The 21,815-nt window shown below is 39.8% G+C and overlaps 1 protein-coding gene across 3 annotated transcripts in view; it reads left to right on the top strand.

Annotated features, from left to right (window-relative positions):
- Positions 1-21,815, top strand: part of LOC139468014 (glutamate receptor ionotropic, NMDA 2A-like) — a 200,111-nt gene that overhangs the window by 134,568 nt on the left and 43,728 nt on the right. The window contains exons 1-2 of one of the 3 annotated variants that reach the window (XM_071249668.1): positions 2,477-2,658; positions 13,153-13,799. In XM_071249668.1, coding sequence (XP_071105769.1) covers positions 13,353-13,799 — 447 coding nt within the window. In that variant the 5' untranslated portion in view covers positions 2,477-2,658; positions 13,153-13,352. Of the gene's footprint in view, positions 1-2,476; positions 2,663-13,152; positions 13,800-21,815 lie in introns of those variants that run through there. The other 2 variants (XM_071249669.1, XM_071249667.1) reach the window with 2 other exon arrangements.

Raw genomic sequence — 21,815 nt, 5'->3', positions numbered from 1 at the left:
GTGCTAGCTTACTGAGATACCATGCTGCAGTTTAACATGAATACCCCACTCAGACACAGTATACTGACTCTGAGCCGACCAGTCCTTGTTTTAGCCCCTTAATGCCGAGCGCCAGACAGGGTAACAACAAGTACCATCTTTTAACGTCTTTTGGTATGACACGGGGATCGAACCTCTACCATTAGAGGTTACCATCCTCACGAAACCCACGAACACGGGTATGATGCTGACAAGTCTACAAACATAATCGGGGCGAACCGGGATTCGAACCCACAATCATAGGTTTCTGATGCAATGTCCTCACAGCGATAGTCCGTTCGCGGAGCTCTCTATACTATCATTGCCACGAGTCAAAACTCTCCACTTTGATAGGTGGCCCCAACCATGCTTGGAGTTGAACTCGCAACCGAATGACCGTTATGTTTATAAACAAGTGACGACTGTTGTGACGCCAAATACACTTACAGCAGATAAATTACTTTCTTTGTTTGTCAATTCGAATTTCTATTTCATTGAAACGATCATCTTTATTTGATATAGTAAGAATGTAAGGGAGAAGTTGGTTCATTTTCCGTTAGTCTGCAATCTCGAACCAATCTGATTATTAAAACAACAAAGTAAATTCATCTGGAAAACATGGTCAGTCGTAAAGCTTTTAAAATGAACTATGATGGCATTCCCAAAGACATAAACAAAAGTATACACGTAACTGCATATGGGGTTAGAGGGCAAATTTCAAGATTCTTGTAATGGCCGCGCCCACACTGGTGGCAGGATGTTACCGAGAGTGTAACGAATGTGTCACGCGCTGGGAAGGAGCTTGTTTTCTGATGTACCCAAGGAACGCAACTCAACACCCGTATCTCCTGTACGACATTGAAACACACCATCATATAAGTAATAGTACAAGTTGCTCAAGTTTTGAAAACTGTAACACTGAGGCTGCGTTACGTGTAAAGTCCACTATTTTACAAAATATGTAAATACAATCAGTTAACCTTTATCTGAATATGGGACGCAACTCTAGAGAGTGAATTGCGGCGCCTGAGACGACCAAGCCACCTGAGTCCCCCAGCACAATAACGATATCGTAAGTTTATGTGCAAATGTTAACTTTTTTTTTAAAAACTCAGGTTATTTTCTGGCGTTGACGTTTATATCATAAATTATCCCACATAGACGAGGTGAGGTCGAACGTCGCGTCCAAGATTATTGCACTTATATATATAATGTAATAGTACAAGTTGTTCAAGTTTTGAAAACTGTAACATACAAGCGTTGGAAGTATAAACTAGTGTAAAGTGTGACACAAAACGGCTGAGGCTGCGTTACGTGCAAAGTCCACTATTTTACAAAATATGTATACAATCAATTAACCCTTATCTGAATATGGTTTTAAATAATTGCATCATATTGTAACGTGTCGGTACACTGAGAATTTATTGAAACATTATAGCTTATATGCAAGCTGGAAGATCAAGGGGAATTTAATCCCTGTGGTGAGCACATGGCATATGCGTAATATTATGATAATGTTGATTACTCCAGTCACTGAAAGTAGGCCTGGCACTGAAACATCTGTATGCACGATTATGTTTTGATTATTACATGCTTTTGTTCCTGTCCAACCGATACATAACTGTTAAACGGTTGACACGTGTACACGCATCTAATTGAAGTTGTTATAAGCGTTTCCAGTTGATGGAGGTGAGGTGAGGTGAAATTGTGTTTAACGTCGCGTCCAAGATTATTGCACTTATATAGCGACGTGCATGCATGCACGTGTGTGTGTGTGTGTGTGTGTGTGTGTGTGTGTGTGTGTGTGTGTGTGTGTGTGTGTGTGTACTTGTCCGAACTGATGACGATTTATTGTGCTAGGTCACTGAGATACCATGCCGCAGGTTAACATGAATACCCCACTCAGATACAGTATACTGATTTAACCCCTTAATGCCGAGCGCCAGACAGGGTAACAACAAATACAATTTTTTAACGTCTTTTGGTATGACGCGGCCGGGGATCCAACCCCGGACCTTCCGCTCTCCTGGCGGACACTCTACCCAGTTGCTTGAAACCGATACTCATACATTTTCTATGTAAGGTGAATTTTACCATATAACAATCAATACACGCTTCCCTGTGAGTATATTTGTGTGAAACGCGGTCAAAGAATAATAGAGACTGAAAATAAGTTGAACAAGCAGTTCTTTTGTCAAAAGTTCATCATCAATATATTTCTGGACAATTATTGTGCATACCATATCTCCAAATAGTTTTCATTGGCACTTGATCTCAAGCGTATTTGCATTTTGATTGGCTACTGAAATTCCCAGAGGGCAGCAATTGGTCAGTTAAGCCTTTGCGGGGTCTTTTCTTTTCCGGAACTGTAATTACGGTATAATAGTTGGTAATTGTGGGCGCCTTGTTTCCCGGTTGACGTGTTGGTGATATTATTTCGACGAGCTCATGTTGTACATTGTGTATGTGGATGGGCCTCAGATGCGAGTGCTGGCAGTAAAACGATGCTGCTGTAGGTTATATTGCAGCAGTGAACAGCCTGTGCGACACTCACGGATGTCCTGTGTTGTGTGCTTGCTGTAATGGACCTGTTGATGGCGGAGGATCATTAAAACTACAGCGGATGTATTTGTTCCCGATGTAAGTAAGTTACGCATATCTATCTTCCAACGGATGTTTATCAGTTGATTTATATATGTACTGGATTGCATTTAGAGTTGTCAGCTGTGCCCAAAACTATTGATCAGTGTTTTGAAGTACTGCGCATTGTGTGTCCTGAAAAGATATATGTCATTATGCAGAGATAAGGTTCTATTGAATAGATACTGTCAACAACACTAGTTTCGATTGTTCAATACAAAATAGACACACTTTGTTTTAATGTAAAAACTACTAATATGAAATCCTTGTTTAGGTCCACTATACGGACATGTGCAGATTTAGTTACCTGTTTCAACGTGTCATGTAAACTTTTATATATCATGCCCTTAAAACACACAGTACATTAAATATGACCAAATCAGTTCACATAGTGTCAATTGAGAACACAATAATTGAAGGCTAGTGGTTTGGCTACTGACAGGGTAAACTAATACAATAAACGTAATGATGCCACCGAGTGGTGAACAAATCAATTTGAGCTGTAGATATGACTAGCGTCCTGGTATTGCCGACTGTCACACATTGTCTATAGCGACACATTCACACTGGAGTATCGACTCGATGTAGAAAACTCATATTGATCAAGTTAATTTCCCGCTTCAGTGAATGAATAATATTGCTAAATTTTCACCAATTGTCATGCTAAAACAGTTTTTAATACTTCAGTTCAGCGTTCCCTGGGTAGAAATAAAATAGTACCTTGTATACAATAACCACGCCTCTAATAAAAAGAAACATAAAATACCGTTGATATGGACTCCGTTTCCGTTGTGGAATAACGTTAAATAACTCTTTCTATGATATCATACTGGATAGTTACCGGATATGCCCCATGGTCCAACATATCCAATGTTTACCCCCGGGGGTGAGGAAATCGATTGTTTATCATTAGATTTGGGACCGCAGGGGCAGGGCAGGCGCCGTGGGGTTTTGTAGCACAAGCTTGCCCCGGGGCTGGCAATGCAATTCGTGACCCAGGCCATATGGTTATATAGTTCAGAGACCTTACTAAATATATTGACATTTATTTACATTCCCCATCATGTTTCTTTGGACGATGTTTGGAATCGGTACGGGAAGAACTCTTCTAAATATCGCGTGGGCATATGCACATCCTAAATGTGCATACACTTGAATTAATGTCAAACTTTGCTTAATGGCTATCAAAGGGATTTCAATAATCGGATCAGAGTAATTACGTTTTGAGAGTGTTTTCATTTTATAATGGTAAACCATCTTAGAACTGGTTCCCAACGGCATCTGTTGATGGCCGCGTGTTGTATTAATGCTTCGACTGACAAGGTGGTGGGTGATGCCGATATAATGACATTGCTAGAACGTTTTAGGACAGTATTGAAACACACTTAATCATTATTATAATGTTCACACGCCCATTTTGCAATTTAATGAAGTAAAAATAACCGATGAAGTCATTTGTTTGGAGTTAATGTTGGAGGAATATTGATTAAAGAAACATATGTGTGCAGTTGATTTATTTGGTGTTAAAAGTTGAAAAACGATAGACTGTGTCCCTATCTGCCTTCAAATAATATATTACTAACAATGGTTTAGCACAATAAGTACAATCCATAACTCATTATAAATATGAGAGAGCTTGAAACAGAAACAGCAAAAAATATTCATTCTACCGGTACATGCCTGTAACATAAGTTTAAAATGTCATGTTTTAATATGCTATTCGTCAGGAAGGACTGGGACCAGGCTGGAGATGATATATCAATTACAATGCATTGATACCTACCTGCAAGTGAAACAGGTGGGCGGATGTAGTTGTTTCTGAACATCGAATATGCAAGGCAAGGCAACATATCGACACGTTCTGTTGGCAAATGATAGCGCGATGCATCATGGTGATATCTGAATAAGCAAGTGTTGCATCCGTGGACCGCTTTGCAGTGGATACTATATCATTCAGCCCATCGTGCATAATCTGGCCAAACGCATTTCGATCATTGAATTTGACCTTTTAACCCTGTTAATTTATTCACATATTCAGGGGTGCGTCTAAGGCCACGCAATTCGCATTGCAGAGTTGCGTCCCTTTGGCACGTCAGAAACCTGTAACCGTGGGTTCCAATCCCGGTTCTGTCCGATTATGTTTCTACTAGGTTTGTTAATACCATGCCCGTGCAAGTGGGTTTCAACAATGTGGTAAACGTCTGAGACATTACTTAGGGCTTTTCGTCCCACATTAAGCTGACAGTCCGTGATATAACTGGAATACTGTTCAAAGCAGCGTTAAACCCAACTCACTCTGTGAATAACCCACTCACTCACACACCAGTCAAGGTCATATAGAGAAATAATGATTAAAGATTGAAACATGGTATTAAAACGCCTTTTATGTTATTAATGCTGCAGCTTTACATGAATGGTAATGTGCAACTGACAGAGCGAAACAGTCGAAAATAGTGACGTTACCATCGAAACGATACTGATGAAAAGTGAAAAGGGAACGCGTAAAACGTTGATTAGATTTGTCAAAACTTTCATATTTACCGGAAGAAATGTACTGATTATTCGGTGAAGTTACAAACACAGTAGATACCAAGAACATTTCACTTACGACGATGTTGCTGGAATATTGCTAAAAGCGGCGTAAAACCATACTCACTCACTCACTATTGCTACACATCGCATTATAACTGAAGACAGTAGTAAATCTGCAATATTCCCTTTCTACACGTTCCCTTTCTTTATTCTACCAATATAATACCGAATCCCACAGATATAACGAATATTATATTAACGGGAACTAATCATTGTCGTTTTTCCATACACTACACTGGCAAAAGCCTTCTGTAGCGGTCTATTAAGAAAGAAACATACATCATCGGTACCTCATTATACGATCCCTGGATAGACGTTATAAATGACATGATTTTGTCAAGGAGGCATTAAAACGTCAGTGTCTTTCGGATGTTCATTCTATTTTTTTACAACATTGCCATTTTCTGTATTCCAAGGCAAATGAAGTTCTGTTACAAAGGCAATAGGTTGCTCATATGCACATGTCAGCAGTATTCGCTCCTATAACCCAGTGTCACAGACATGCACGTAATAAACCCCTCAACAGGTCTATATGCTTTAAAATGAAATGACATGTGTTAACTTTTGGCATAAATGTAGACAGTATTTTCAGTTTTCCCGTGTATAGTCAGTCCTTCGCGCGTGGATTTGACGAGCTTGAGACTGTATTATACAGTAAGTGTTTTTGGAAGTAAGCTTGGAGCATATGCAATTGTTTTTATCTCTAGCTAATGATATTATATACTGTAATTATAACTAACATTGTCTGTGGACATGACGATATTTCGAAGTCTTGTGAAGAAGTCTTGTAATACTTACTAATTATAAAATGCAATTGACGCTCCAGAATTCTAAATTGAGGATGATTTAATTAAAATTTAATTCAATTGAAATATCTCAGTTGTCCGTATATTCATCATGTGTAATATTCTTTTTGTAGCCATTGGCTTAATTTCGGATAAAATATTTATTAGAGAGAAGTGACATCATTCATAATAAGCCAGGAATAATAAGCTTTAAACACTGTCATTCCCGTTATGGAGAATATTTAATGCCAGTGGTAGTGCGACTGATGTTTTTGGGTGCCAGAATATGAGAATAGTGACGCCTGAAGACGCAAGTAATCCAAGTTATTTTGTGTTCCCGTCATCTTCCCCGGACTTCCACAACGATACAGGATTATTGATTTTATTTTTAATTTTCACCCCAAGCTATGTAATCAAGTAAGCCTGAACACAAATCTGACACTGTTAGACTTGAAGCGCTTCGCTTTGAGAGACCGAGTGCGGTGGAATCACTGTTATACCGTGCAACCACTCAATGATGCGGAAAATATTCTACCAGTGTCGGTTAGTTTAGTTCAAATCCACTTATCCATCTTGACACCTTACTACTGACATGTTTCTCTTGGTCCAAGGATATCGGTTCAAGTGCAAATCGTTCCTGTTTGGAAGCAATTTAGTTCCTTATACATTTAATGTTGTTACCTTCTAACAGTTTATCACGTGTAGCCATCCGCTTCAATCTGTATGCTAGACTTCGTCCGACTAAATTGCGATTTTTCAGCCATTGTACAACCGTGTCAATTCGGTTTGAATACATGAGGATATGATTTGTGCATTTGAATTAATTCTTACATCGGTAGCCTGGACACGATCTTGGAGGTGATGGAGCGACCTGTTTTCTTAAGTATACCAGTTCGGCAAGAATGATACTAACTGCGAGGAATATGGCACAATACATACATTATCAACTAGTCTTTAAGGCATTCCTCACCACACTGATTATAGTCACTGTGGTAAACTGCCCTGAAAAATACCCGATTCTCGTGTCCGCTTGAACAGTTGTTTGCCGTGTCTGTGCTATAGATATACAGGAGAACTCTCGTTTTTTACCATAACAAACGATCGTTCTTTTCAAGCTACAATTTATTTATGGCCACTTTAACGATCTTATGGTCGGAGTTCCATTGACGTTATACCATCGTCTACTACAGGCTGAATGATTTAATTGTCAGTTAGTTTCCGTACTGAACTTTTTATGGTAATTTTATTCTGAACTACTTTAGTGTAATTTTATGGTATTTTTTTATGATGAACTGTGAAGTCCTTTATATAGACGTATGTTGTATTTGCCATTCTTATGCTGAGGTATTTATGGACATTCTTTAACTGAACAATTGATAGGAGAGATTTTGCTGAACTATTTATAGTCATTCTTATGTTGAGCAGTTTTATCGTCGTTTATGTGTTTATGGTCAATGTAATGCTGAACTATTTATGATTATTCTTATGTTGAACTATATATGGTCATTCTTAAGCTGAACTATTTACTGACATTTCTTTTGTTGAACTGTGTATGGTCATTCTTATGCTGAACAGTTTTATTGTCGTTTTTAGTCTGAACTATTTATGGTCAATGTAATGCTGAACTATTTATGTTTATTCTTATGTTGAACTATATATGGTCATTCTTTTGCTGAACTATTTACTGACATTTCCTATGTTGAACTGTGTATGGTCAGTCTTATGTTGAACAGTTTTATTGTCGTTTTCAGTCTGAACTGTTTATGGTTAATGTAATGCTGAACTATTTATGGTCATTCTTATGCTGAACTATTTACTGACATTCTTATTTTGAACGATGTATGGTCATTTTTATACTGAACTATTTATGGTCATTCATATGCTGAACAGTTTTATCGTCGTTTTTATGCTTACCTATAAATGACAATTTTTGTGCGATCTATTTTATGATCATTCGTATGCTGAACATTGTTCTGCTGAAATACTGTTTGGTCCTGTTTCTGCTGAGCCATTGTAGTATTATTTTTAAACTGAATTGGGGCGGCGGGGTAGCCTAGTGGTTAGAACGTTGGTTCGGCACGCCGAAGCCGCGGGTTTGATTCCCCACATGGGTACAATTTGTGAAGCCCATTTTCCAGTGTCCCCCGCCGTGATATTGCTTGAATATTGCTAAAAGCGGCGTAAAACAATACTCACCCACTCAGTTTATACTAAACTAGTTCATAGTCCTTTCAATGCTGAACTATATCATGGTCATTGGTATGCTGGTGAATTAGTTTAGAGAACATTTTCCCATTGGCAAATATAGTTTGCTGACGTTAAAGAGAAGCAGGATTATTTAAGTACAGCACCGACTGCTGTGTCCCTTACAAGAGAGGGGGATGTTTTGCGGGTGTGAGTGGTGTGAGTATCACCATGTTGCTGCCACTGACATTTACAAGATCTTGTCTAAATAACCATCTGGATTTCCTCCGCTGATAAAGGCGAAGAAAACTACGACGTGTAGAAACAGTAGAATTCAAGCAGAACATTTTGCCACAACTATTGTGATAAGATCATAATCAGCATACCACGAGAGTTCGACAGGTTCAAAAAGGTTTCGACATAATATTTGTGTATACCCTGTTATATTTAAGACAAATGTAAGCTGTAGAAAGGAACTCATACGGGACATAAGTTCAATTAAACACTTGAAACGGGAACGTAATTTGTTATTGGTGTTAAGGGAGTTAAAACGAACTTAAAACTAATAATTATATTGACAGGCATTTGTTGAGACAAAGTGATAGAGAAATGCCTCCTCTGTAAGCCTATTTCGTTCCCTATGATTCATATAAACTGTAACTGTTCTGTCATTCATTGTGAATGCGATATATGCTTTTCATCTTGTTTATATGTTAACGGAACTCGTAGGGGCGTGCTACCATATGGCGCATATCAGGGAATGAATTTCATTCAGTTCCAGTGTCATGTTTCAGGTGGCATTTTATAGTCACGGTTATCGGCATAGGACGAGGAGATTAGAAGATTCTGAACATTATTTGATATATAAACACTGTAACCTTTGTGCAGCATTAAGGTGTGTAGTCTAAGCTTATATTACATGTGATGTCATTATCTCGAAATTGTGAGTGAGGGAGTATGGTTTTACGCCGCTTTTAGCAACATTCCAGCAATATCAAGGCGGGGGGACAACAGAAATGATCTTCACACATTGTACCCATGTCGGGAATCGAACCCGGGTCCTCGGCGTGACGAGCGAACGCTTTAACCACTAGGCTACCCGACCGCCCCTATCTCGAAATAACAAATTAGAATCTATTTACATCCAGTCGCTCTGTCTCGAAGTGACGAATTATTTCCGACATTATTATATCTTCTAACATGGGTCTCTGTATTGTAGTGACAAATTCATTACTGCATATCTATATATTTTACATCGGTCTATCTCGAGGTGAATAATTACTTCCGAAAGTATCTGTATCTTTTCGAAGTGAGAAATAGTCCCGACAGTATTTGTATCGCAACGTGATGAAGGTCTATCGGCGTCTGTTTAAATCAACCTCTCCCAAGTCTCATAACCTTAAGTCTCTTTGACAAGACACCCTCCCTCCACACACACACACAGACACTCGGAGACTCGGACATAGATATGCGTCACACATACACCTGTACTCGTACAGTCACATTATTGTAGATACATATAATGCATTATGAGAAAATCGTCCACAACCGTTGTTGGGTCGCATTCAAGCCTCAGCATAAGCCTCGCTGTTTTGCGTAGCAGCTGTCTCCGAGATCAAAACTCTTTATGCACATAATTACAATGTACCAATAGGTCTGTGTCATTTCATATCATGCTGGGGCATTGGGATACAAACCGAAAGCACACGCACGACATGCAGCGCGGAATTTCTACATCGGTGTGAATAAAATCGGATTGAAATACACAGCGTTTAGCATGTGTGCATGTTCTTATCACTGTATAATAATAACCACGCCATTGTTTTTTTCTTGTGATAAACAGACAGTCATTGTAGATCGTGTTTTTTAGGCTCTTTTATCTTGACCGTAAGGGACGCAATTGATATGCGAGGAATATTGTTTTGTATGTCTTCATCCATTTATTCAACGAAGAGTATACACTGCAAAATCGATCTTAAAGGCTGCTTTCGTAAACCACTACTTTTGGGTATGGTGTTGGGAAATCGGGGATTATCATCTGGAATTCGAACCCAGATCCTGGTACAACTAAGGGACGCAACTCTGCACGGTTAATTGCAACGTCATAATCACTTGAAAGGTTGTGATATCTCATAATATATCAAACATATTGTGTAACCCTTTCGTGGTCTAGTGGATAGAGCGTCTGTACATGTCCTGAGAACGGAATAATCGGTGGTTCAATCTCCAGTCGTGTCATACAAAAAGACATGGTACTTGTTGTTACAAGTAGCCACACACAAACGTGTTAATATAAGTACAGTAATATTGAACGCGTCGTTAAAGCTCATTTCACATCACCTTGCTTGAGGGGATTATGGATTAGAATTGGTCCCCAACAACCTATGCTGGGTGTCAGAGGCGACCTGGCAGGTCGAGTAATCAGGTGACTGTGTGACATTTGTGTGAGATGTCATGTCACAACGACCTTTCATCTGACCAATCAGAGCATGGCTTATCAGATCATGAAAGTGACACAGGGTATTCCGAACGACAGTTATGGGATTTATGTCTGTATTCATCCAATCTAGACCATATATCAACCATTCCAGAATGGTCTTTTGTTCAGTTTTTATTTTTTCTCATCGAATATATGTCAAAATATGTTTCGAAGCGTAGTCGTCAATCTGAAACTCGTACTGTAAAGTTCGATTTAGCTGCCTTCTGATTGGCTATTGTCGACTTCTTGTTAGTCATTCCATTGGTCGGTCAAAGTTCGCGAAAGGTCCGTCTGGCGTGACCCGTAATGGGATGTCCTCAGATCTTTGTTTAGCCGTAGCGAGATCTGATTTTATTGAGATTGGAATATTGCTGAATGTGACGTAAAACAAAATAAACAACAAGCACAACACTTTAAATAATGTAGACTTATTTTCTCTAGTACGTTTCTCTCAAGATTTCTTTCAAGCAAACATAATAAAATAAAAGAAATGCATTCATTCTCTTCCAAATACGTGTCACTATTTGGGTTCACATTGCAAGTGTTAGGTTTTTGTCCGTTGACTGAACTGACGTAAAAACGCATGGGCACAATCCGAGGTACTTCACAATCCTACAGCTACGAAGGTGTGTAGTTTAGTCACTTTTCAAATGTGACACCATTATCAAAACGTTTAATTGCATTTCTTCGAAATATGGAACCCTTAATTGAGGTTATTACTCTACACTGTAAGAAGTATGTTACAGTCAGAGGGCTCTCGAGTGTCCCAGCAGACCTTAGTGGACCTTTGTCAAGGTTTCAACCACCTCAGCTTCATATCGACAGCTCATCTTCATATTATTTAATGGAATTATAATTATTATTCACCTATAAAAACTAAAATTCAGCTTCTAAGGGGACTCACAGCCCTTCCGTTTATGGTACCCCATCTATCCTCATGTAGGACTTAGATTTTTACTAGGAACAATGGGATATGTAAAGTCATAAACCATATCGTGTTCCCTGAACGATGTTATTGAAACAACATGGAATAATGTCAGTAAGCTAGTGGTTGATAGCGTGAGCATCGATATATGTCCTTAGGTGAGATGACATAATTACCATTGTCACAACGTGTAATTGTCCATCATGCATACACGTACGTTTGACACTTAGCAGTCAGTGATGCTACCAGCTCTATGTTAACTCGTCGCTTTTCGGCAGCGTTATGAATATCCCTGAGGCAATACGAACAGCCTAAAACAGGCAATTATCAGAAGTTTGCGAGTCGTAAATGTAATTTGTCATATTCTGACTGAGGCAAAATGATAGAATATCCATAGCAGAACATATTAGAAGGTTGAATAAACAGTTTGTTCGAAATCAATGTCAGGACGACCCGACCCGTCCCGTAAACAGATGCTGGCGTGTTAAAGGGATACTAGGCTCTCTCAATTGGCCCATAAATTTGATTCATTCGTTCAAATATTAATTTTCTGTCAACTCTAAAAAAACCGTGAAGGGTTAGAATCAGCCTTCAATTGCCCCTGCTTATGGTAACAGGCGACTAACAGTATGGATGTTCATGATGTCAATCTCTGGACTATCTAATCCAGACTCGATTATTTACAAACCGCCGTCATATAGCTTTAATGTTGCTGAGTGCTGCGTTAAGCAACAAAGAACAAATCTGTGATGTGTATTATTTTTACAATTTTAGATTACCATAATTACAGGTAGACAATATATATATTAATGTTTATAATATTATGTATATATCGACTCCCGACCATGGAGAGTTGGAAAGAACTGTATATCACAGACCCTGACGTAAATCAATGAATTGGTGTTGGTCTAGATGTAACGAATTAACGTACTAGTTATTTATGTCGGTTATGACGCTCTTTTACAGTGTTCCTTCGACTGTCACACTTTTTCATTACTTACAAAATAACCTTTTAACATCCATATAAAGCACTCTTAGAGATCAACGGCCCACTCCAACCCCACTAGCTATTTGCAGCTCTAATTACATTAAGACTTCGGAGATATAATTTCTCAACGGACCATGGTTTGTTCTATATTTTGAACGAGCTACGCGTCCATCTATTGTTTCAGGTAATGATGCGTTTGGAGTCATTTGGGTGCTGCTTATGCAAAAGATTGTTTTTCACCCTAGAAGATTGGACTAAATAATTTCCCATCTTGTTCTGAGAACAGTGCTAATCCAATCAAGTTACCTCTTTGAGCAGAGCTTTCCAACTCAATTTTTCTACATGTTGGACAAACGTTGTGTTTTAGGAAACAACATGGAAGCATATATTGATCAGCTGTAGAAGGAATCTTGCAAACACGAAACACATAATAGCCTTGTAGTCATCTCACTGTATCCGACAAGAAGACATCCGCCAGTGGCGCTCTTCACCTTTATAGCCATGTCAAGTATTTTGCCTCACTCCACTTTTGTTTTTTCAGGAATGGTGTCTGACAGACTTATATTTAGCAGGGAAGTGGATCCTCATGGCGTAGAAGACTAAATCTCTTCTTATAGCGAGTGCTTTTTCCTACCAGAAGCGACTCCAACTGCCGGGATATGTATCAAAAGCCAAGATTCCCCTAGCCGTTCTGGAAGCGCCTGGATGATACCGTAGCTGATTCACAATACTATCTGCATCATGCGACTTCCAAAGAATTTCCTTTCATGGATAACAGAGTTTATATTTTTATTATTGTGCGTGTTAATGTGTTGTATTGTCTCCGGGGAGCATCCCCATGTGCAACTTCATGCTTTGATACCGAGTCACTTTCATTGGTCACAGAGCTTTCAACGGGTTCTGGTCTCCAAGTTGATGTCCTATCGTCGGGACAGTAGGTACCGAGGGCTGTTCAGGGCCATTAATCTACACACTAATGTGACGTTTCTCAAGAAGGATGATCCTAAGGAGATTCTGAATTCATTCTGTGATAATGTGTTTCCCTACAATACTACAGCAATAATTCACGTCAACAACCCTTTATCATTCAGGAGACGGACTGCTGCTAGTCAGTATGTGCTAGAAATTGCTTCTTATTTTGGTATACCTGTGATATCGTGGGACCCAGAGTACCCAGGATCTTTGCACGTAAGTAGAATTTTTTAACTACCGTCATGGGTACATGACACTTTTATTCTATTGATAACAACTTTTGTAACGACTTTTCAGAGCTACTTCTTGTGCCTTCATCAGGTGAAACCTAAGGAATCGTTTAAAGCGAATACCGCCATTGGATTCTCGTTTTCAGACGGTCGACTTATGATATGATATTTGTGGGTTCGAATCCCGGTTCGCCCCGATTATGTTTCTAGGTTTGTCAGCACCATACCCGTGCTCGTGGGTTTCACCGAAGTGGTAAAGGTCTGAGACCTGCATCACTTCGGGCTGTCCTCCCACATTAAGCTGACACGCCGTGATGTAACTAGAACACTGTTAAAAGCGGCGTTATACCCAACTCTCTCACTCACTGATATGATATGCAAACTCAAATATGTTGTTGGAGACAAGCGTTTTGATACAAGACCATTAAGTTTTTGACAATACATCAATATATATCTTCTTATGTTGAATTAACGTGGCTACCGAATTTATAACTACGGGGTCAAATTTTTATATTTTTAAAAAAGAAAAATATTTTGCCGAAAAAGTAATTTGTCTACAAGTTTAATTACAAAACTCAAAGTTCATGAGACATGCTGGATCTGAAATAATGTTTTGCGGGTAAAGAAAACATTGCTTATCCTCCGAGACATTTATTTGTATGTCTCGAAGCGTTGAGTGAAAATATGTTGTCGCAAGCAAAATCACCAGCTTCCATCCAAATATTAAATGGTGTCTACTTGTTTTATAGGGATCCTATTTGCATTATCAATCATATATAATAGCTTTTGTGTACGATTGTTTAAGGAAAAGCATATCGTCATCACAAATGGAGTGGTACAAATATCTGTACCATATGAAGCTGATTACAATGCATTATCTCTGTTTACTTATGTTATCATGTATCACGAACAAAATATGTCAATATTTTCCAGGTTTAATGGAAATACTTGACCTGATATTTGAAATACAACGCGAGGGTTATTTTTCTTGCGAATAGGTTAAAGCAAGTTAAAAAGGTCCTATTTTACGGCAGGACTTATTGTTTTGTTTCTTTAACGCCGCACCTAGCAGTATACATGAACCAGCGATGTCACGGCTGCAAGTCAATGACGGAGTCTTGAGACCAGACAGTTGGTATTATGAGCACTGTCCCTTGGCGTCTGGGTACCATAACACGCAATGAACCAAGTCACAGAGCCTGACCACCCTATCCATAGAGTCGCCTCTTTCGACCAGATTAGGCTGCTGGGGCCCTTTTCTAACTCAGAATCCCCACGAGCCCCAAATGCATATTTCAGTAAATAGCTCAATATTTGCGTCCCTATGGCTTCTTTCTGTCCAGATGTTGCTGTATAATGATATACTCCTCTTCCTTTGTGTACGCCGTGCCCATGGTCATCTCTAACTGTAGGTGATGGCATGGACAACGTCATATCTGAAGCTGAAAATAGGTGATACGTGGGTTTCGGTGACTTCGTCATATCCCTGATAACTAATTGTAAGTGGCTTAGGATGCTACAACGACGTCAAATCCATAGCTTAGTGTAACTGACACTGAGGGCGCTAGGATATATAGCTATAGTTATATAGTCAAAGCAATAGTTCACTGTAACTGATACTCAGGTTGCCAGAACGACGTCATTGCTATAGTTCGCTGCAGCTGTAGTTCACTGTAGCTTATATTCAGGTTGCTACAACGACGTCATAGCCATACTTCGCTGCAGCTGTAGTCCACTGTAGCTTATACTCAGGTCGCTAAAACGACGTCATAGCCATACTTTGCTGCAGCTGTAGTTCACTGTAGCATATACTCAGGTTGCTAGAACGACGTCATAGCAATAGTTCGCTGCAGCTGTAGTTCACTGTCGCATATACTCAGGTTGCTAAAACGACGTCATAGTCATAGTTCGCTGTAGCTGTAGTTCACTGAAGCTTATACTCAGGTTGCTAGAACGACGTCATAGCAATAGTTCGCTGCAGCTGTAGTTCACTGTCGCATATACTCAGGTTGCTAAAACGACGTCATAGCAATAGTTCGCTGCAGCTGTAGTTCACTAGGGTGATACCCAGGCTGGTAGAACGACGTCATAGCAATAGGTCACTGTAGCTGACTGATACCCAGGTTGCCACAACGACGTCATAGCCATAGTTCGCTGCAGCTGTAGTCCTCTGTAGCATATACTCAGGTTGGTAGAACGACGTCATAGCCATAGCTCGCTGCAGCTGACTTATACCCAGGTTGCTAAAACGACGTCATAGCCACAGCTAACTCTAGCTGATACTCTGATAGCTAAGTCTACATCTTATCTAAAGCCGACTGTAGCTAACACCCGGGTTGCTAGGATGACGTCATATCTATATCTATTATAGATGATTGTGTCTGATGTATTTGGCGTAAACAGCTGACTGTGGTATGTGCAACAGCTGATTACCCAGTACGTATACACCCTGTGGTCGTATGTGTTATTGTACTTGAAATGTTTATTCCCAGACAACAAAGAAGCGTTCCGTTATCAGACACCGTCAGCAGCGAACTGTTACATGATCGTGTTTTCCTTTCTCCTTCACTGTTTCCCTGTGCGGTACTATCCGATGTCACAACTAGGATTGCATAGCTGGTATATATTCTCTGTGGGTGGCAGTGTTCAGTGCGCACGTGTTTACACCCCTAGAACTGAAGAAAATCACGGAGCCAACACTAACGCTTGCACTAGGTTATTACTGGAACGATTTGTATGCTTTCACGCCACGCCAGAAATTACAATGTTGTAAAGATGTATGTTTGTAGGTTACCTAAGTTATTGCTTTCTTTGTGTCAGATTTGTTCCACTTTCACGCGTTCAACTGTTATATACTTGTTAATGGGACCGAAAAAAAGGTTAAATATGTGTTAGTAAGATTTCAGAAAACTAAGATCCTGTTAAGGGTATCTCAGAAAAGTTAGATACTTATTACAGGGACTATATACTTGCTACTGGGACCCCAGACAAGCTAGATACTTGTTAATAGGATCTCTGACAAGATAGACACGTATTACAGGAACTCAAAGCAAACTATATACCTGCTACTTGGACCCCAGACAAGCTAGATACTTGTTAATAGGATCTCTGACACGATAGACACGTATTACAGGGACTCAAAGCAAACTATATACTTGCTACTTGGATCCCAGACAAGCTAGATGCGTGTTAATAGGATCCCAGACAAGATAGACACGTATAACAGGGACTCAAAGCAAACTAGATACCTGCTACTGGGACCCCAGACAAGCTAGATACTTGTTAATAGGATCCCAGACAAGATAGACACGTATTACAGGAACTCAAAGCAAACTATATACTTGCTACTGGGATCCCAGACAAGCTAGATACTTGTTAATATGATCCCAGACAAGATAGACACGTATTACAGGAACTCAAAGCAAACTATATACTTGCTACTGGGATCCCAGACAAGCTAGATACTTGTTAATAGGATCCCGGACAAGATAGACACTTGTTACAGGGACTCAAAGCAAACTAGATACCTGCTACTGGGATCCCAGACAAGCTAGATGCGTGTTAATATGATCCCAGACAAGATAGACACGTATTACAGGGACTCAAAGCAAACTATATACCTGCTACTGGGATCCCAGACAAGCTAGATACTTGTTAATAGGATCCCAGACAAGATAGACACGTGTTACAGGGACTCAAAGCAAACTAGATACTTGTTATTGAGACCCAAGCCAAGCTTGATACCCGTTAAAGGGACTCTAGGCAAGCTAGACTGTGGAAGTATGTGTTTCGCAAGCAGGGCAAAGCGGAGAACCTTCTGTATCATATTGGAGGCAATAGTTTATGTGTTCATATTTGTCTCAGTAATCTTCACAGGCGTAATGTATTTATATTATTTTAACAATGGCGGTCTTTTTCTTCCATATTACCATGAGTGTCTATGGTAACCATTTCAGTGAGTTTTTCATTACGCCGCTTTTTGCAATATACCAGCAATATCACGGCGGGGGACACCAGAAATGGGCTTCACACATTGTACCCATGTCTGGATTCGAACAAGCGTGACAAGCGAACGCTTTAACCACTAGGCTACCCGGTTGTCCTTGGTGACCATTTCAAGATGCTTTGGGTGTAAGTCGGCCCAGTCGTCCAAGAAACTGTGCAGAGGTGGATCCCTTCAGCTTAGTTGCGTGCCAGATTCCAAGAATCGTTGGTTCAAATCTCTCTCTCTCTCCCCCCCCCCCCCCCCCCCCCCCACACACACACACACACATCCCGAATATGTTTCTAGGTATGACAGTACCATACACGTGCTCGTGGCTTTCACAAGAGTGGTCAACATCTAAGACCTACATCACTTCAGGCTCTCCTCCCACATCACACTGAGATACAACTGAAATACACTTTAAGACCTCGTTCATCCTAGGTACATCCAATGCAATTGGATTTATTTGCCTTTAAAGCGTTCGTTAGCCCATTATTTTGAAGATCTGGGTTCGATTCGCCACACTGTGTGTATGTCCTCTGTTTTGATGTGCCTGGATATAGACTTGTAGCTGTGTGAATGCTGACTCAACACATCCGTTCAAAAACCGAGGCGTTCATTGGTCACGTTGAGTATTTAGGTTTCATTAAGCTTTTCGTTTTGACGAATTTTTTTTTAAAATCGGGAAACACCATCATTCAATTTAGCCTCCCTGAAGCTTTTAAGAAAATAACCTTCTTAATGAATGTACACTTGGAATATGATGGCCCTTAATCGATTCCATTGAAAGAACAAAACCTATGTACAGATTGTGAGAGATTGGGAAAGATGGACTGAATGTATCTCCGATAGCAGTGGTAGGTTACTTGCAACGGATGTGGATATTTGCATAACTGCTGAATCCGGTTTGTCGGGGATGCAAGCACAATGTTTAGCAATGAGTGCTACTATAAAAATGTATAATGAAACGTACTTGTTCTTGATCAATACGAAGCAATATCTTCAACTGTGTACTATGGGGTTGGGAAATGTGAAAGCGAATATTAATATATATTTGACATTAGCCAGAACTCAACAGTTATGTGACACATGAATAGTTACACGACAAATACACTAGGGAAGGCAGTGGTAAACATCATTACCATTTGTGCCAAACGAAAGTTGTGTTCCGCATTACCTCGTGGCCATTCCGAGTTAGAAGTGGTCCCAAGAAACCTTTTCTGGATTTTAAGAGACGACTAAATGGATCTGGTGGTCAGGCTCGGTGACCAGGTTGATTGCGTGTCATCGTACCCCGACGGCGTGGATCATTGATCATAATATCAATCACTGGGTTGTCTGTTCCAGACTTGATTATTTTTCGTCGTGCTAAGTGCGGCTTTAAACAACAAACAAACAATATGTCTTATTGGTGTTTACATTAAAAGACTAGATGGATGTGAACATGTTTGTACCACAATCATATTGTAAAGTTCCTTTTAGTTAGCACTGATATTTGACAGACTCTCTTTTTTCTTTTTCTTTTCAGAGATTTCATGACATGTCATGTACATACTCAATAACGATGTTTAACGGAAATAAGTAAAACGTTTATTACGAATACAGCCATCACTTGACAAACATTTTTCGTATATAATCAGGTTTCATCCTAGGTTCGTGACGGCACTGAAGGAGTTATGTTAGCACATGTAACTCGTAGCACGAGATTGATTTGATGGCGACATATTTAATAAATGGCAAATGATCAAAGTCTTCGAACTTACATTGACAACCACAAATACGACTCCAATAACAAGTACAATATTAATATTATATATTAAACGATGATAAAAATAGCTTGCTGGCCCTATTATTCAGTGTAGCTAACATAGGGCATCAACACCAATCATTACTCATATTATATCGAATGCAATAATATTCAATCGTACATGTATAATAACTGACAGGTATTTGTTATTAATATGTCATTTGTGTCGCTTGTACTGAGATGTGAACGGCCATAAATACAACGGCAACCATTTACTCTCTGGCGTTCCTGTGTTGGGCAGCTAACCTAGTTCTCAACATATCATTGAACACAATCATTGATTCAAGTGCCTTAATTAGGAAATGGATAGTTTGAAAAATGTTTCTCATTATCGTGCGGGTCATTCAAACATGCTGTGTGAACGGCATGCCTGTGTTTTCAGGGCTTTTGATTGTGATGTTTTGTGCTTACAGAGAAAATGTTTTTGAAAAAAAGGCCTGGTGAGTTTGGCATTTTGAAAGTCGGTTTCTGGCTCATGCGTTTTATGTAAAAACACTTTATACTATATATGGTGATATGGATATGTGGTTATTGCGCTTATATAGCGACGTGTGTGTGTGTGTGTGTGTGTGTGTGTGTGTGTGTGTGTGTGTGTGTGTGTGTGTGTGTAGCGTGTGTGTGTGTGTGTGTGTGTGTGTGTGTGTGTCTGCTTGTACAACACCGAACTAATGCCAGCTTTACAGTGCTAGCCCAATGTGACACCATGCAATGGATAAAGCGTTCGCTCTTCAGGCCGAAGGCCCGGGTTCAATTCCCCATCTGGGTACTATGTGTGAAGCCCATTTCTGGTGTCCCCCGCCGTGATATTGCTGGAACATTGCTCGAAAAAGCATACTTACTCACTCACTTAACATGGATACGCCATTCAGAGCCGACCAGTCCTTGTTTCATCCCCTAATGAATACCGAGCGTCAGACAGAGCACCATGCCCTATTTTTAACGTCTTTTGATATGAAGCAGTTGGAGTTCGAACCACCGACCTTACGCTATCTGGACAGACGCTCTATCCACTTGATCACTGAGGCGGTCCCGTATGTATGGTCACTGAAGCTCTTCTCTGGTGCATTTACCACTGTAGGACGAGTGCTGTGTGGCCACGGGTGGCACAGTTGTCCACGCCGCTGCACGGTTGATTCCCCGACAATCAGGAATTCTATTATCCTAGCTTGGAATCCCGTATATGCCCTGATAATGTTTTTATCCATTGAGAGAACAATCCCACGCGCATAGGTTGCACCAAATGACTAAGAACTGCATTGCTTGATTCCCAACTACATTAATCTATGACTTTATATTTTTTAAGGCAGCGTCAAACTAAAACATTACACACACAGCCGCATTGCGTATGTTCATCTGGTCACAATATGGTTAACGCATTTATGCACGTTTTGTCACCTGTCAACTCGGTATGTGGACAATTATCAGTCACGAACGGATTCAATGATTTCTCTGTAATCCAATCTCTCTTTAATACGCGATGTTCTATGAACTTACATGTACGTGTATGTTAAACAGTTTACGCGCATTCACACACCACTTTATGAATACATATCATGATGAATATTATTGTACATATTATAGAATTTACTGCTTTGTTGACAAAATGTAATATATGAGTGATTTCATTTCTGGTTAATATATTTATATAAGCTACAGTTCAAACATTATTCATATTTACTCGAAACAAAACAAAACGCAGTACATAATAGAAAAGACTTTAATAGAAGTGGTAGGGAGTTAATTGACATAGACTTAGGCGTGTACCTTTTTACTGACGTCGTTAACTCGGAATGGCATGTCAGTTATGTGTACATTATTTCCAAATGTCTTTGCATGTGGCTAAGAATATTGGTACTTTCACGTTACAGTGAGTGAGTATGGTTTTTCGCCGCTGTTAGCAATATTCCAGCAATATCACGGCGGGGGACACCAGAAATGGGCTTCACACATTGTATCCATGTCGGGAATCGAACCCGGGTCTTTGGCGTGACGAGCGAACGCTTTAACCACTAGACTACCCGACCGCCCCCTTTCACGTTACGACTTGATACATCTTAGAACCTACGTATGTATTGAGATGTACTACATTTATCAATGCTTTCCTGTTTTATTTAATGTAAATGTGAGCGTGTCAGTTAGATTTTCGCCTCTTTTAGCAATATTCCATCAATAGCACTGCGGCGGTCACCAGAAGTGGTCTTCACATATTA

This window comes from Haliotis cracherodii, unplaced genomic scaffold (genome assembly GCF_022045235.1).
Source record: "Haliotis cracherodii isolate W230 unplaced genomic scaffold, xgHalCrac1.p SCAF_2, whole genome shotgun sequence".
Taxonomy (NCBI): Eukaryota; Metazoa; Mollusca; class Gastropoda; order Lepetellida; family Haliotidae; genus Haliotis; species Haliotis cracherodii.
Note: the sequence above shows the minus strand (reverse complement) of the source record. Positions and strands in the feature narration are given on the sequence as shown.